The 18,438-nt window shown below is 38.6% G+C and overlaps 1 protein-coding gene across 7 annotated transcripts in view; it reads left to right on the top strand.

Moving 5' to 3' along the window:
* The window catches only part of LOC116037560 (protein unc-13 homolog C), a 113,822-nt gene extending 97,263 nt beyond the window's left edge, over positions 1 to 16,559 (top strand). For 6 of the 7 annotated variants that reach the window (XM_035999316.1, XM_031281476.2, XM_031281479.2 and 3 more), the window contains 7 exons: positions 80 to 203; positions 772 to 831; positions 4,151 to 4,231; positions 8,641 to 8,788; positions 11,700 to 11,792; positions 13,713 to 13,872; positions 14,894 to 16,559. In XM_035999316.1, coding sequence (XP_035855209.1) covers positions 80 to 203; positions 772 to 831; positions 4,151 to 4,231; positions 8,641 to 8,788; positions 11,700 to 11,792; positions 13,713 to 13,872; positions 14,894 to 15,179 — 952 coding nt within the window. In that variant the 3' untranslated portion in view covers positions 15,180 to 16,559. The remainder of the gene's footprint in view (positions 1 to 79; positions 204 to 771; positions 832 to 4,150; positions 4,232 to 8,640; positions 8,789 to 11,699; positions 11,793 to 13,712; positions 13,873 to 14,893) is intronic. The other variant, XM_031281480.2, reaches the window with a different exon arrangement.
* Positions 16,560 to 18,438: the final 1,879 nt, after the last annotated feature.

Below are 18,438 nucleotides of genomic sequence, written 5' to 3'. Positions count from 1 at the left end.
TTTCAGCTGTGTTGGCTCAGTTTGAGACACGTGCTTCGAGTGTTGACCTGACAAATGCCCTTCTTTTGCCACTTTGCAGTTTGATGTTATTTGCCAAGATTTGTGAGAAGACTGTGCTGAAACGAGTCCTCAAAGAGCTATGGAAAATCGTGCTGAACACTATCGAGAGAACAATTGTTCTGCCTCCACTGAGTGACCAGAGTGTAAGTTTGATCATTTATCTGTCTTTTTCCCATTTCTGTTATTCTTTTCATCTATTGGCCTGCCCTCCACCTCCCTCCTCTTCTCCACCTGTCTCTATCTCATTTCCTCCATCTGTTCAGCTCTCTCATGCTCCCTCATAACATACAAAATGCTGTACAGAAGATTAAACATGGCATCTCTAAATCTTCACACACGTGGAGTGAATTGTTAATCCTTTGGGTTGAGCCGGGTTGACATTTTTCATCTCAGGAATATCTTATTTACTCCTTTGTTATTGCTGTCAATGGAAACATGAAAGTGTAGTTTAATGCCATCATGTCAAGCGGTTTTCAAACATTTTCGTCTCTGCCACTTGGAGTTTCCAAAATAACTAGTGCAGCTTTAAAACACAATTACAAGAAAGAGTTTATGTTTAAGTGTTAAATGTTTAAGTTCAACAACATCACATTAAAGCAACATATTATGTTGCTTATTTTTTTCTTATACTAATTGTTTTGATATTTATTTATTCAGTGTTTCCAACATTATTTTCCTTGCTTAATGGAAAAATATCTGTCTGTCCAACAGCAAGGAGCTCAGATGATATTCAATGCTGCCAAGGACTTGGGACAGCTGTCCAAACTGAAGGTAATTTTTGGATGAACCCAAGGCGAGTTTTGCTAAGCTTAGCCGATTCATGTCATCTCAGTATAACATGAAATCTCTAATTATGCTGACGTTGATAATGTATTATATTGTAAACAGTATATCAGAGGCATTCTAGATAATACAGATATATACAGACTAACGCACTACAAGAAACTCACTTATGAAGGTAAATATGGTGCAAAAAGGGAGAGCTTGTAGAATACAATGTGAGAACTTGCAGAACAAAAAATCTGAACTTGTATGTTAAAATTTGCACTTGTAAAAATTTTATTTGCACTTGTAAAAATAAAATTTGCACTTGTAAAAAATATTCACACACATGTGATCTGAATTTGAAGTCATACAAAGAAAAAAAACATGAGAGCTTGTAAAAAAAAATCTGAACTTGTAAGTTGAAATTTGCACTTGTAGAAAATGTTCACACACCTGTATTCTGAATGTGAAGTTACAAAAAAAAATTCACAAATGTGTAGATTGATATTTACATGAACAAAATGACAGCTGCAAACTTATAATGCAACATTTACTCGAATACTTTTTTTTTTACTCTGGTTCATTTTCCATCACAACCACAACTCAGTGATTACAACCTCTCGAATCTGTCACTGCAACTTCACATATTATGTGCTCTCTCGCATCACAAAGTGGCGAATCTGCGCACCTCGACTTTCACAACACTCTTGACGATACATTTGGTGCAAAACTAATTTGTACCTGTGGACTTACCGTGGATTTCCACAGGATGCGGAACGTCTGCGGACCGGCTCCGCTGCGGAACGGCTGCGTGCTCCGCCGTCCGTCAATACCCACCAGGTCCGGATTTGTTGCGTAACGGCTGCGGCCAGCCGACCACGAGATCTCGCGAATTCACGTATGTTCGTGCGATATAACAGGATGTAGTTTCTATAAACAGAACCACAAAACCAACAACAGTTTGTTTCCATCCAGAGGAGTAGAGGGGAAACAACTCTGTGCTGTGTTTTCAAGGTGTAGTGCAGGGAAATATGACCTCCCGTGAGCACGGTGTATTTTATTTTGAAAAGTATCCGGATGTTTTATTTTGTTTCTGTGCTCGACTTCCTGTCCCGCACAATCTGAATTGCGCTGAATTGCTGCGGAGCTCTCCGTCGTCCGTCAAAAATAGAAGCTCTGCGTATCTGCTCCGGAGGGCTGCGGACTGACGGAACTGGGACGGAGTAGGGACGCAGACGTTCTGCAGTCAGTGGAAATACACACATTGACTTTAATGGAAACCTAATGACTCCGTCGACGTTCCGCATCCAGTGGAAATTGCCGGTTATATTAATATATTAAGTGCAAATTTTATTTTTACAAGTGCAAATTCAATTTTTACAAGTGCAAATTTTAACATACACGTTCAGATTTTTTGTTCTGCAAGTTCTCACATTGTATTCTACAAGCTCTCCCTTTTTGCACCATATTTACCTTCATACTCACTACAGAGTCTTTTTATAGCTGGCCAGATATGTAACTAAATGTCAACATGAATAACATCATGACAAGCTAACTCAATTATAAAATAGATGTTTCACTCATCCACAGTCTATAATTGTTTGGCTGGGAATGTATATTTGTAAAAGGATCAGTTAGAACCTGCACCTAATTGTTTTTACACTTTTTTTTTTTTTTTTACAAATGTGGATAGATGGATTATGTAATTTGGAAGCACGGCATGTAAGCTACTGTAGGCATTTGCATTGTACAGTGTAATTTAGTGCAACACTAGCCAGGCTGGTATCTAATTCCTGATGTGACCGGAGGATGTTTAATCCCACGAGCTCTGTGTGGTGAGGCATTGGAACGGATCAGTGGTTACATTGTGGTTTCACTAACAACGGCTGTATGACAGTACCTCAGAGAGGTATATTAGCTCTGAGTCATACAGTACGGGGGATGCGAACTGATTGTGTGTTTATCTGCATGTGTGTGTGTGTGTGTGTGTGTGCGTGCGTGTGTGTTTACTTGGGATGTTCTTACTGATGTTTGTGTTTTGTGTGGTGCTCTGTTAGATGTCCTTTGTGGGAAGTTCTAGGTACAGTACGTCAGTACACAGATGGATGTGTTTCTTTCTTCCTGCCAAACCATTAAAGTGGTTTCCTAGTCATCTTGTTATTTATAATTATGACTGACAATCATGTCCTTCGAGCTTTACAAATCCCATGTACATTTTCACTTATCTGCCCAAGCATATATACGTTGAAGGATTTGTAGTGTTTAATCAGCTTCCGTTTGGTAGATAACCATTTATTTTAGAGAATATACAATTCTGGACTCATAAGTAATAATATGAGAAATCAAGCGAATAATTCTATTTGCGTAAAAAACAAATTATATCCAAATAAAGGTCCTTATTTCATCAAATAACAAGCATGGTGTCCATACATCTGCATCATGTTGTTTTCATTAGAGAGAAGTATTTATTTCTGCCTGCAGCCTTTAGTTATTTTTGGGCTTGCCATTACTTTGTTTTCACAGGATGGGGATATGATTGGAACTGAGTCAATACAAATCAAGTGGGCCCAGTGCAATTTTGGCATCAAAAACAGACAACATCTTAGCGCAGATGTTGATTAAAGCATTTTCTGTCTCACACCAGCTCTTTAAAATTGGTTTAAAACAAACTTTTAGTTGACTAAATCTATATCATATTCTGAATACAAAACACATATATATGTTTGTTTCATCTGAAGCCTCAAATTTGAGGGATGGTATGTGCATTTCTACAGTGCTGCACATTGTACCCGCCTCTTCTAGTGTGTTTTTGTTGATCAAATTTTAGCAACTAACACCAAGACTTTTGTACACGCAAGGGGCCAGACGCATGAAACTGTGTAGATTAGGACCAAGATTTGTAACAGTGTTTGCATCGGTGATTTAGTTTCTTCAAAGCCCCTTTCATAAAATATTAATGCCCTTTTTGTGTATGCCTTGTAAGGGACACACCTGGGAAATTAGGCAGTGCCAGAAGTTATTTACTGTAATCAATTCACAAATCAGGAAAAAAATTTACTTAATTAATCATGAAAAAAAACCATTTTTCATTATTAAAATAGGTTTTTAGAACTTGTGTGAGACAGCAAGGCTTTTTTAGACACACTGCAGTTTAAATGACTGCAATTTGTGCTGTTTTGTAAGCAGTAAATGCTCAACCTCAAGCATTATGGCTAACCTAATGTCATTACCACTAAACTGGAGAAACTTCTTAAAATATAAAGCATTCAAATGCGACTTGTTTTGCCAACTGTAGAGAGTTTGACTTGATCTGATATCCCTCCAGGAGCATGTAACTCGCGAGGAAGCCAGAAGTCTGACTCCACGACAGTGTGCAGCCATGGACCTCGTGCTTCCCACCATCAAGGTGAGTTCTGTCAATTACACTGTTGGCTGTACAGCAAGAGACACCTGGATGGCTAAACTTGGCCATGTAAGGCAGAGCAGAGATACGTATGTAAACAGACTTAAATTAGAATTTTGTAAATCAATGATTTTTGTAAATCAAAGACACTAAAACGTAGAGGCTGTGGCTCATGTCATGTGCTTGGGACATCAGGGGATACAATGTTATTGACCCCCTTCTTTTATTTTCCTCCGTTCCTCCTGTCTAATATACATATATATATATACATATATATATATATATATATATATATATATATATATATATATAATGTCTAGATGCTTGAAAAGGTGCATTTACAGTACAGGCATATGTCAAATGGAGAAAAAAACATACTCTGTATAAATGTGTGTGTGTTTATTTTGATTTTTATATATAATAATTGTGAGAGATATTCTTTGCTGTCGCCTCACAAATTGCAAAAGAGACTTGTTACAGGCTGGCATGAATTGTTCGAAATCTCTGCTTTTGGATAGTACTTTTATCTTCCTGATGTTTCTTGCTAAGACACAATGTAGCTGCAAGAAGATGATGCACCCGGATCAAAGTGCTTGCTTGAAAAAAAAAGTTCCATTATAGTTCTACAAAAACACATAATGCCAGTCTAGACCCATCTGAGGAGACATTATTAATATCCAGGAATATGGAAAGAATCCCAAAGCCTCAAAAAAGTGTGAAATGCAGCGCTGTTAATTTACTGCCATACAACTGTAAGGGATATGAGACAACTTCAAGACCACGCCTCAGTTCTACAGGGACAAGAAGAGAGTTATGGTGAGGTGCCACTGGGGGAACACTGCATCATAAAGTGCAGATAAAACTAATTGATTCTGCTGTCTCCAAGGAAACTACCTGCAGGTTTAGATCAATCATGTAGCCTGAATTCTGTTCATCAGTATTACAATGAGAACAGTCAATTAGCACAGATCAGTAATGCCTTAGGAGAGTTGGCCGATCATTCCAAGAAATGCTATTCAGAGGGTTACTTGCATCATATTTTTCATATTTCAGGCACAACAGCTTTAAACCTGTATCTACAAAAGACACAAATGGGATAGATTAATTTAAAAAGGACCAAATATACCGTACATATTGACTACTGCAAATATATATTATTATACTAGTAGTATTTCACTATTGAGTGAAAATGTTGCCCCAAAGGTAGCCTGTTATAGTAAGGAGCCAGGGATATATAAACGCAGTGGCTCAGACACAGTATATATACTCAATAGTTTGGCCATGAGTGCATTTAGTGATTATCCCACTGAAAATATTTTATCCAGACTGAACCTGTGAAAACTAATGGGTAGGATAACGGGTAAATACTCTGGCCCATAGAGGAGTGCATATGTGATGACAACAGATAACATGCATGTGATGAAAGATGACATGTAGTCCATTTAACTGATCCCCAATAATGCACTATTAATTCCTTTCTTAAACTTGACCTGTGAGTGATTGTAGAAGACTGGCAGCTGTTTTATTCTCACCAAATCCAGATTTGTTGTGCTAGATATATTTGTATGAGGATGGGCTACACATCAGTATAGATGCCATTTTTCCTTTTCTTCAAGAATGTATTTAAAAAAAACAAAAAGACCCTTTTTTCTTATAGTCAGATATAGGTATTAAATACTGTATATGGGAAAATGTGGAGTACCTTTTTGCGTAGATGTATCATGGACTCGAGAGAGGTGTGTAACCTCACATGGGGAGATAGGAAGGATGGCAGTTTGACAGGCAATTTTGCAATAGGCAGGGTGATGTTTTGATTTGATTCTGCCTGGTTGGCTGCACTTTTTGCCAGAGGGAATGCAGCCTAGCAGTAACACTATGGACCTCTTCCAACATCAAGCTAAATTTTCCTTGACCATTATACTTGTGATGCACTATACAGTGCATCGGTTTTAATGCCATGAGTAGGTGATTAGAATGGTATTTTCTAAATATATGTCTGTATTTAATATATGTCTGTATATGTATATATATATATATTAGGGCTGTCAGCATTAACACGTTAATCGCAATGCGATTAAGGGTCGAGCATAATGCGTTAATGTTTTTTAATCGTATTAATCTGCACTTCTCTCTGATGCTCTGAAACAGACGTTACAGGCAACAGAAACATTGCTGCACATGACGCTAGTTAACACTACAATCGACAGCAGCTAACGTTAGCCTACTGCTAGCTAGTAGCTGGATTAAACACGGTTACAATGCTGACAGCTAACGCTAAACGGTGTAAAGTGTGACTGTATTTTACTGTAGAGGATTCCAACACCGGGATGTAACAATCTGCAGCTGCTGTTGTCCGAAAAACACATCGTGGTGCATTCAAAGTTGTTGTTAAATTCAAATGTGTGACTAGATTAAATATATAATAAACAAATACAAATCTTAAAATCAAGTTCATAAAGTCACTTTCTTTGCATTCATTTGATTCCCAATCAAGATACACTGGTAAGAATGGCTTTCCATTGTTAATATGTACTTAAATATGACAGGTCTGCTTGTTGTCCCCAGAGTCAGAACTAAACAGGGGGAAGCAGCGTTCAGTTTTTATGCTCCACATATCTGGAACAAACTCCCAAAAAACTGCAGGTCTGCCGCAACTCTCAGTTCTTTTAAATCAAGGCTGAAGACCTATCTTTTTGATGTTGCCTTTCTTTAAATAACTGTTCATTTCTTATACTGAAGTTGCATTGTTGACACTGTATGACAATCTATATAAGCATATAAAGAGAAATTCCTATTTTATCTGCTTTTATATATTTAACTGTTTTAACTTCTCTTCAATGTTTCATTTCTTATACTGCACTGTAACTTTTATTCTTGTATTTTATCTGTTTTAAATTTTTTAATCTGTTTTCATGTAAAGCACTTTGAATTGCCCTGTTGCTGAAATGTGCTATACAAATAAAGCTGCCTTGCCTTAAAAACAGTTTTGAAATGCAAAATAATAGAATTTTAATCATGTGATAAAACATGCGATTAATCGCGATTAACTATAGAAATTCAACGATTAATCGCGATTAAGGAAATGTAATCGTTTGATGTGTATATATATATATATATATATATATATATATATATACATACATAATATAATGTATATATATACATAATATAACCACAACATAAGAAAACCTTAAAATGCCCCAACAACAAAATTATTTGAATTGAATACACATAAATCATATCATGTTGGTAAATCCTTAATATGGGCAACCTATACCATTTTGATCTATTTGTTTTATAAAGTGTGAACTCTTTTAGGCTCTCAGAATGTATCTTCTACTAGACCAATGTTCAATTGCATCCTTAATCATCAATACAATTTCTAAAAAGTACAGCTACAACGTTAATTACAGTAAGCTTAGCCTTGGTTTCAATGTTTGTTTGTGACAAAAAGCATACACTTTTTTTATAAAATAAATGTATTTGCTGTAGGCTACCTTTAGGTAATTCACATGCAGTTTCCCATTTAGTGTGATTGTTTTTTTTTTTCCTCTGGATAAACTCCACCAGATTATGCATAGTTCAGAAGAGACGTGTCACTCAAATTTTGTGATTCATGAGTCGTTAGTGAGACAGAAAACAGTCTCTCCTACTGTGCTGAGTCAGTCCCCAAGCATAGACCTGACACCAGGCAAAACATTTTTACCAACCAGCCCCTATTGGGAGCGTCATTCTATGTGTGATGAAGATTTTCTTTTTTTATTATACAGTTTTAATTATGTTTGTCCAGTGCCTCTAAGTGTATAAGATAATTGTGTGTCAACTCTTTAACTTTGATCAAGACAAAAGACCCTGCACTAACTCTGCAAACACCCCAAGAAATAAAAAATTTTTCCTATAATGATCATGTGTTACAGAGGAGAGCTAGTTAAACACATAACAAGCACAAAATAATAAAGGCTAGTTTAGGAATGTGTCTCCAAGTGCTTCATCTTCACTTCTTTTTAGCAGCACCTTCTTTCTTAATAAGATCTGTCCGTGGCCACCCTCCCACCTTCCACATGTGGGAGAGGTGACAGCATTTGAAAAGAAAGCAAAGCCTTGTCTGTCCTCAGCTATCAGGCTTATCAGCACAAATGTGCATTAACCATCCAAGCATGGGTTTTAAATGTATGGTAATTAGCTACACAAGTGGCTATTACTGCTGTCTCTTGTCTTGTCTCTTTATGTGTTTGTGCCGCCTTGTTAAATGCATACTGTCCACATAATCCTAGGCTATTCCTTAGCCAAGTGTAACTTGCTGTCGTGTTTAAACTCAATGGAGTTGCCATCATGTTCAAATTTATTCCAAACTTTTGTTCACCTTTGAAAATTGTAAATCTTTCCTGTTTTTTGTTTTGTTTGTTTTTCAGCAATACTTCCATGCTGGAGGAAATGGGTTGAAGAAAACCTTCCTCGAAAAGAGCCCCGATATGAAGTCCCTCAAATATGCTCTGAGCCTTTACACTCAACCTACAGATGCCTTGATCAAGAAATATATATGCACCCAAACCTCTCAAGGTAATGATCTAGCCAAGGTCAGACTCAGTTATGTGTCAGTTGAGGGGATGGAATTACCTCAGCATTCAAATAATGAAAAACTTTAAGGTGAAGAGCTGTGTTCTGTGACCATAGAAAGTGTCCACCGGGGTAGATTCAGACTAAAAGAAAACTGCTATAAAGGTAAGAAATGTAAGCAAGACCAAATTATGCTAAAAGATGCTTAGATAGTGAAAGTGGCACATTGTGGGTATTGTACCACAGTACTTTAGCACGTTCTTCAGACACTGCTGTAGTTGGTAAACATTATTTAATTAAACTTGATAAACTCTGATAGTGAAATTCACAATGTGTTTCGTTGCTGCTGCTGTTGCAGCCTTTCACTTCTATAACAACTCATTAAGTGATGAATAAGAAGGAAAGCCTTATTACCACCAAATCAGAAGCTGCTTCTGTTGGTATTTAGAATTGATTGAAAATAATGCGACTCCCGTCCAGGCTCATTTTAACCTCCACATAGTTCTGTTTTCCCATCAGTCTTAGATTCCTTTACGTAACAGTATGTGTGTTCTGAAGATCTGTCTGTGTCACTTTATTTTCTTTAGGCTTATATGTGCAGTGGACATTGCAGTGATTGCATTTTCCCCTCACTGTTTAAGTCCTTTATCTCTTTCACTGTAAATGAATAACCACTTCACCCCATGCCCTGAGGGGCTTGAATGCTCCCATTTCTCTCTCTCTCTCTCTCTCTCTCTCTCTCTCTCTCTCTCTCTTATTAGAAACACATAAAAACATTGTCATGACAGACACGTGTAGTGTACAGTAAATATATAAATTCCCTCTTTCTGCTCTTTCCCTCCATCATGACCAACCCACTTTTATTTATTCTTGTCACATTCATCTGTCTCTATATGGAACCTTTTTTTTCTCTTTTTGTAACAAATACATTCAGGTGTTCGGAGAGATTTGAGAGGGAATTTCAGCCCGGTGGGGCATTGAAGCTTTAAGCTCCTGGTTGCCTCTTTGTGTTCATTCTTGCAGAACATTGCATAGGCAGGCAGCAGGAAACAGAATGGCAATGGGAGCAAGCTAGTCAGCCAGCAGGCCCAACTAGCGTTCTCACCCTCACTGACTGGCAGATGGGCATAGACGCACAGTGTTTCACTGTGTGCTATTTTGAGATTGCTCAATGTGTTTCTCCTCTTCCTCCCTCTGAGTTGACACAATGTTGTCGCTCTTTATCCGAGGTGGTCCAATGTGATGCCTGTAAGTGGAGTTAGTGAGGTGGCAGATGTGCATTAGGTCAGTAAACAGTGTGGGGATGTGCTGATGCTTGATGAAGCACAGTGGACACTTTGATCATTCACCACTCCCTGTGCTCTGACACATTTAGACCATGCCATGTCCATTCTTGCAGGAGTCTTTTTCTCTTTCTTAGGGAGCGACTGGAGTTGTATAGCTGCTTTAAGCTACAATGCAGGACAGTACTAGCAAAAATAAGCACATCTTTCTTCATTTAGTAATTGAATGTGAATATTCCACAGCTTTCTGCTTATAAAGGAATCTTGTGTTGATGTGTCACTTTGTGTGGGTTAAGAGTAAAGTATTGGTATTGCAACCATGAATGCCTACAACTCACCTCTCTTTTCTGTTACCTCCTTTTGTTAGCATTTTCCTTAATCTGCTGACCCTCCTCGCTGCCACCTTTGTTTGATCTTCTTTTGCTTTCCTTATGTGCCATTCATCTTATTCACACTTTACCCTCCCATGTCCCTCAAACTGCCCATTCCAGTGTCAAATGTGTATATGCCTGTTTATTATTTCATAAAGGAATTTACTGACAATGTATTGTCTCTGACTCCAGTCAGAAAACATACAGAATCTATTTATTTATAACATTATTTTAGCACATAGCTAAAGTGTGTGGTGCCATAGCTCAGTTAAATTTACCATAAGTCCAGGGCTTAAGTGTGGACCAGTATCTCCACCCCCACCCCCAAACCCAGCCTCTCAGGGCACCATTACAATAAATCAGGAGGCTTGTTTCTTTATTACCAGCTATAATGGGCACTGCATGTTTGGAACATATTGATTAGCTATTGGATCAACATGCCCTTTCAGCAACCACACCGGCACTTGCCTTGCAGTGTTCGACATCTGTTTGTCCGTTATCTGGGCTGGATCAAACACAAGGCAGGAGCACTCCCTGCATCAGGCAAAGTGAGACACATGATCAGCAATCATTTATAATTGTTTACTGGCAGCAACATGTCCCCATGTGATTGAAACTGTAATACTGATGTAACTATGCAAACTATGTAGGATGTGATGCTAAAATGGGTATTTCCTCCTAAGAACACTCTGTTTTTGTTCAACCTTGCCTCCTCTTTACCTTTTTTCTCACTTTCACTTCCACTTGAGTTGTCTGCATGTAGTCAACTCCAAAGTTTTTTTTTTGTATTTCTGTTGAACCGTTGTGATTTCATTGTGCAAAACATTATTTATTTAGTGCATCCCTTCACACCACCTGCATGGCCTTCAAACCAGGCAGATTATTTCATGTTTCTTTTTTTCTCTTGTTGTTCTTGTTCAGCCTCGAGCTAAAGAAAACCCCCTGGCTTTGTTTCCTACTGGGCTGCCATAGGGGTGAAATCAAGTCTACTTACCTACTGTTTTTCTTTTCTCTGGGTTTAGGATTTTAGCTTTGACACACAGAGAGGTGTTTATACACCACATTGTGGATCAATTTATAGATGCCTCATCCACAAAACGCTGCACCCACAGTTTTGGATCCTGTTCTTTCATCCTCTCTCTCTCGTTTATTTCTGTTTCTCGATCTCTCTGTGTCTCTCTCTGGCTCCATCTCTGTCACTCCTCCATTCTCACTGATTTTCATTATGCCAATTCTCTTGTTGTTTTGGTGTGTTTCCAGGTCAGTCATCCAACGGATCCGTGGGGGAGGTGTCGATGCAGGTGAATCTCATCTCTCACCCTGGCACTGGAGAGCACAAAGTCAGCGTGAAGGGTGAGCTTTTCCTATGCTCAGACATGCTTTGTATCATTTCTGTTCAGATGTATTCACACCTGTAAATGCTCAAAGACTCACCATGGACAGCTCATGGTGGTAATCTCATTTATGCCATAGTGCAAAATAAAACGAGGAAATTAACATCTGAAAGATTGCTGATGACATAATTAAAGTCATCATACTAAAAAACCAAAACTATAACCACAGTTGGGGTTGTACTGTAGGTAGGGTTGGGTACCGAAACGCGGTGCTAATACGGCACCGGTGCCTTAACAACCGGTATCTACCGGACCGAATAGTAACGCGGATTTCAGTGCCTCATTTTGGTGCTACTGCAATGCCAGCGCTGACCTCTGATGCTCCGAAACGGACGTTAGAGGCATTAGAAGTATCGCTGCATGTGAAGCTAGTTAACATAATACATGTGGCAGCAGGTAACGTTAGCCTACCGTTAGCTAGCAGCTGGATTAAACACGGTTAAAATGCTGACAGCTAACGTTAAACGGTGTGACTGTATTTCACTGTAGAGGACTCCAACACCGAGACGTAACAGTCTGCAGCTGCCGTTGTCGGAAAAACAACACAGGCAGTGCGTTCGCTTGAAACTCGCCTCGCCAGTCTCGTGGTGCGTTCAAAGTTATTGTGAAATACCCTTTTTCCATCAAGTGGTTGTTTTTGTCGTTTACGAGCAATTTACTGGTGAAAAAAGTTATTGTTATTACATTTTTGAATAAATCATTTAATTTTGACCACATGGCCTTAGCAATAAACAAGCCATTCTTAAATGTCGCTGACATTTAAATATATACATATTTTTTTTAAATCTTTTTAAAAGTATTGTTTTAGCACCGGTATCGAAAAAAAAAAAAAGATACCCATGACATTCCCATCAGCCTTGTACGAGTGTATGTGAGGAAAAATAAAGTTTCTTATTTGCTATGTTTACGCCTCACATCCACACTACTCCAGCATTTCGAAGCCACTAAAACAGAGACATTTGGAAACGCTGCTGACCCTGTTTAAGTTAGAAAACTCCGGGGTTGCGTTGTAGTCTGGACAGGCAGAAACAGAGACCTTTACAAAAGATGACGCACGTCAGTCAGTCTTATTGGTTAGGTAGGCTTACAGCTGGAACACACCGCACGTGTAAGTGTCGCGTAGCATAGATACGTGCCTGATCGTGCGCCTGGCCATTCGTCACGGCTCTCTCTTAACCTTTCTCTATCTCCGATAGAAAGAGACAGGATGAGTGGGGAAAACTGTGGTAATTGTTGCTTATATGTGGCTGTGTGTGTGTGTGTGTGTGTGTGTGTGTGTGTCTCTCTCTCTCTCTGTCCGTCCATCGGTTTCTCTCTCCGTGTGCCTGATTGTGTGTCTCGCTGTGAAAAGTCAAGACAACTAAAATCTACTGTACTGAACTACTGTTTTTGAAGTCCACTGCTATAATAACATACTTGTTGATATTTGTTTCCTAAATGTCAGCAACAAAAATCGGACTCATCATCCCCACAGCTGCAATAATTTTTGTTCCACCTCCTGAAGTAGAACCATATGCACTACAGCTGGCAATCAGCTATAATCAGCCGACAGCAGTACCATGACGACACGATTGCCAGTTAGGTTACTATGGCAATCATATATGGATGTTTCTATTATTACAGGATGAAGAGATGCAGTTTAGCATTTTTGTATTCATTTTCTACATTCCCCAGAATTACCTCTGGCAACCACCATAGAACAAAATGCAAAAGAAATATAAATAGACAGTATCTCAGCAACATTTTCTGCACTGAGACAGTTCTCTGTGGGAAAAAAAAGATAAAAACACTTCTAGAGATGACATGGAGATGACATCTTTACTTTCTTCTGAACTATATCCACGCTGTCGCTAATTATTATTTTCTCTGTATTTCTCAGTGGTTGCAGTGAACAACCTCACCTGGCAAACCAACGCCATGTTCCGGCCGTTTGTTGAGGTCAACGCCGTAGGACCACATCTGGCTGACAAGAAGCGCAAATTCAGCACCAAGACCAAGAATAACAATTGGTCACCAAAGTATAATGAAACATTCCAATAGTGAGTAATCGTGCTTTCTTAGTGTTAGTCACAGAGGTGGAGAGAAGGGGGAGCAAGCGGAAGATGTTTTTACCTAGTAAGCACATATACTATGTTTTTAATATTATTATTTTGCAGCATTTTGCCTGCCTACATACAACCTAAAATAGTCGGTACCTGCTGCATTCTGTATCTTAACATGCTGCAATATCTTCAAACGCTAGTATTCAGTCCAGTATGCTATCTGCACACTACAAAAGAGCCTCCAGCAACCTATATACCACATAATACCTGTAAAACCTAACTCCCAATTGTTCTAAGCAGGGAATAGAATGCAATTGCTTTACCAGCACTTATGTTCATTGCATTCAAACTGTTGAAGGAAGCCAAGTGACTGCTTTAGCAATCTACAGGCTTGTCTTCTCTTTGACACTGTCATTCTAAGCCGCGCCAACTAAAGTCACAGAGCTAAAGTGATCTTAGACTGAGTTGTAGCAACACCAGTGTGATCAGTGCAGGCTCAGTGTTGTCTGTATATAGATTCACTCCTGCCATTGTCATTTGAATTTTAAGAAGCTGTTAAAGTCGCTGGGGATAATTAGAAAACAACCTAAAACAAAAAGCTGGCTCAGAATAATGGAATAGAAACATTAATTTCACTTTCAAAGTATGACTGAATTGTCTCATCACATCCACACATACTGTATAATAAGGCGGCTTTCCGCTGGGGAATTGTCACCAAGCCAGAGTCTCTTGCTGACACGCTATATTCACAGCGAACAAAGCCAAATGTCAGTGTCCAAACAGCAATTGGTGTGCACTTATGTACAATTCTTCAGAATGACACTGGGCTTTTCATTAAGTTTAAACAATAACCAAAAACTACATCAGTATCTGAACATGTCATTATGTGGTAAACCCTTCATTTCTATTAACCATGCAGGTTAAATCATTTCCTTTTTGCAGTATAGTAAAACATTACTGATTTTGCTTCATGTGAACATATTTAAACTTGAGTTTCATCTCTCTCTTTTTCTCCCAGTGTTCTAAGTAATGAACATGGTCCGGAGGCCTACGAGCTGCACGTCTCAGTAAAGGACTACTGCTTTGCCCGCGAGGACCGCATCATCGGCATGACGGTCATCCAGCTCAGAGAGCTGGCAGACAAGGGCAGCTGCTCCGCCTGCTACCCCCTGATGAAGAGCATCTCCATGGACGAAACTGGCCTCACCATCATGAGGATACTCTCTCAAAGGACCAACGATGAGGTGGCCAAAGAGTTTGTGCGTCTCAAGACAGACACACGCTCGGCGGAGGAAGTGTCATAATGTGCAGCAAAAATGCAGTAATAAAAGAGTTGTGTTGTCTTAAATGAGAGCTAAAGAGAAAAAGGAGAAGGAGCAGTAGCAACAGATGTTCTCTCTGGATAAAAGCTGGAGAATGTGATTGTCCAAAGAGAAGCGCAGGAGGCCCAAATGTGGCGAGGCAGCAAGACAGTCAGAGAGAGAGAGAGAGAGAGAGAGAGAGAGAGAGAGAGAGAGAGAAGGTTGTGTTTGTTTGTTTTTGTGCATGTGCGTAAAACATCTGTTGGAATGTTCATTTTAAAACTACAGTATTAGTGTTTACTTACCGTATGCTTACTATTAAGTACTATATTCTACGAGTTATGTTAACGAGACATGAAATACCTTTTTTACAACATTTAGTCTTTTTGAACAGAGATTTGTTCCAATAAAGTGCCAAACCAGTGTAAAAAAGAACAAACCAACGTATATGAATTATGGTGAACTTAGTATGTTTGAAATTTGCTCGATTATTTTGTCCAGTGTAAGTCATTTTCTGACCGTGTGGCGTTTTGATTGTTGCAAAGTCTTTCATTTTGCATCCTCGTTTTTTGGCTTCACGTTCTTCCACACAGCACTGTTGTGCATGTCCTCTTCTCGGTCATGTCTCTCCCATGATTCCACAGTGACCACCGAGCAGGGTCCTGTCCCCTTGCCTTCAAACTGTTTGTATTTTAAGTCAACCTGAAAAAAGACCGTGTTTTTTTAAATGGCGATGACTGCTATGTAAACCTTCATAGGTGTTTGTAATTTTATAACCATGACAACAATGATGACAGCCTCCAGTGCTAACAGTCTTAGCAGAAAGGACGGAAATGTTTTCTTTTTCTTTGGCTTTTTGTTTGTTGTTTTTAGCCATCAGCTTCCAGCCTTTCTGAATGACCACTGTGAACATGAGCTTTGGAAGGCAAGCTTACATGACATTGCTGACAGTTTGATATTATTGTTTCATATTTTTCCGATAACTTTGTTCCTGAAAAACTGCCAAAGTTATATAAAATATTTGTACAAAAGCAATCCATTACATGTATGAAGATAAATATGTACATGTGATCTATTACTTTTTCAATGCTTTATATTTGATTATTGATAGGGTGGTACTAAGATATTTGTTTTGTTATTTCCTGTGAAGCTGTTAACCAATATGAAAGTTGCACATGTTACTTTACACATTAGTTATATCAGCTTCTGTCATTAGAGTTATTTTTCTTCATGAAGGAAAGAGTTTAACATTTGGTAAATATGCAACATTCCTATGTATTGCACTGATGGCGAATTGTATGTCATGTAAATATATTTAGTGAGATATTGTATAAAAGTCTACTTTTCTTCAATGTGCATAAAGTATGTGCAAATGTGTTTAAACATCTGGGTCATTTTGAACAGTTGTCCAGTAAGCATCCCTTTTACACATAGCACAATCATCAGGTTTTTTTTTTTTTTATAATTGAAGCTTCAGAATCAGGTGACTGGTAATTAGAACAACTACTATTCATACAAACTCATTGCACCTGATTTCTTGCATTTAGTGTTGAGAATTACAATATAAAAATCAAAAGAAATAATATACTCTTGAAGAACAGTTTAACAAAGTTTGCATGCAAGTTTGTCATGTTTAATATGAAATTGCCTCAGTATACATAAAGGGGCTTTCACACCGCCACGCGGTAACTTGCCGCCTCTAGTCATTTCGATGACGGCAAGTGGTTTTGATCACAGAGGTAGGGGTATGAAGCAGTTGCCACCGCTTTTAAAGTCACTTGCTTTTTTGGAAAACTCTCCTGCAGGTAGGCGGTTGTCAGGGCAGTTGTCACACGGCGGTGTGAAACCTGCTTGATGGCAAATGTGGTCAGTGGCATTCAAATGGGATGTTTTAGAGCAAATCAAATCAATCAATGCCAGTAGTGGGGCGCCTGGGTAGCTCATGTGGTAGAGTGTGCACCCCATGTACAGAGGCTCAGTCCTCGCCACATCGGCCGCGGGTTCAATTCCGACCTTCGTCCCTTTGCTGCATGTCTTTCCCCTTCTCTCTCCCCTTTCATGTCTAAGCTGTCCTCTTAAATAAAGGCCTAAAATGCCAAAAAATAATCTTTAACAAAAAAATCAATGCTAGTATATAAGAAAAAAAGGCTGCATTCAATGTGAAAATTATTTCACCTTGCATTGCACTGGTTTGCAGATATGTTTCCAGATCTGTTTGCTCCCATGGTTGGTATTTTAGGGTTATAACCAGTACATCCACTGTAAGATGATATAAGTCTTGAAAGGAGTACTCCACTGATTTAGCATGGAACATCTGTAACATTGTTAGAGTCACAATGGACAGAAGAAAAAAAAAAGTGATGCATCAGAACCAGAGATATCTTTTTTATTCTACACATTCTTCTTCCTTGTCAAAACCTTGCATCTCTATCACCCCCAATGCAACTTGACCACCGGCAGTTTTGGTCAGAGCATCGAATGTGTTATATTTATAACTATGCAACCGTGATTTTCATTTTTAATTTTCAGTCTTCAACTTCAACCAATGCTGTCTCATATGACATCACTTGAGGCAATATATCACACTTTGCACAGCTCCCACTGGAGTCAATATATCCAGTAGTAAGCTACTCCCCACAGCTTAATAGATTTTGATGTGTATATTTGCTGTGTTACAAACATCCGGCAATACACCACAACGCACATTTTGCGAAATTAAACAAATTTACTATAATACTTTATCCTTCAATGCTGTTGCAATAGTGTTGCAATAGAAAATGGCTAAGAGATAACCTTATTCCAAACTCACTCTAAAGATCATTATGCCATTTTAAAACATAAACAAATATATCCCTAAAATTAAAGAATCACGACAGATGCTTTAACTACGGGATTGACTGAAAAAGTAAATATTTTTTATGGTTTTAAATTCCAGGGTGAGAGACACTGCTGAACGATTTCCTCCCCAGTTACTGCATATAATGTTCCTAGTGGTGTCTGCACATTGCATCTGAAACCTTTTTGCCTTTTGATGCTGACTCTACGCTACAGATACTTTCACAAGATACTGTAATCCTTTGCACTAAACATGAAGACTTTGCTTTGTTAAAGTTACTCTGTTTTTGTGATTTCATGGTGCTCAAGATGAAATGTTTTGAGATCAGTTATTCTCTACTTACTGTCAGTCATTCAACACCCACAAGAAGAAATGCACGTCTGTGGCAGGAAATAATCCCTCAAAAACTTGTCACCTGCCAAAACA

Source organism: Sander lucioperca, chromosome 3, assembly GCF_008315115.2.
Source record: "Sander lucioperca isolate FBNREF2018 chromosome 3, SLUC_FBN_1.2, whole genome shotgun sequence".
Classification (NCBI taxonomy): Eukaryota; Metazoa; Chordata; class Actinopteri; order Perciformes; family Percidae; genus Sander; species Sander lucioperca.
The sequence above is the reverse complement of the archived record's forward strand: the minus strand, read 5'-3'. Positions and strand labels throughout refer to the sequence as shown.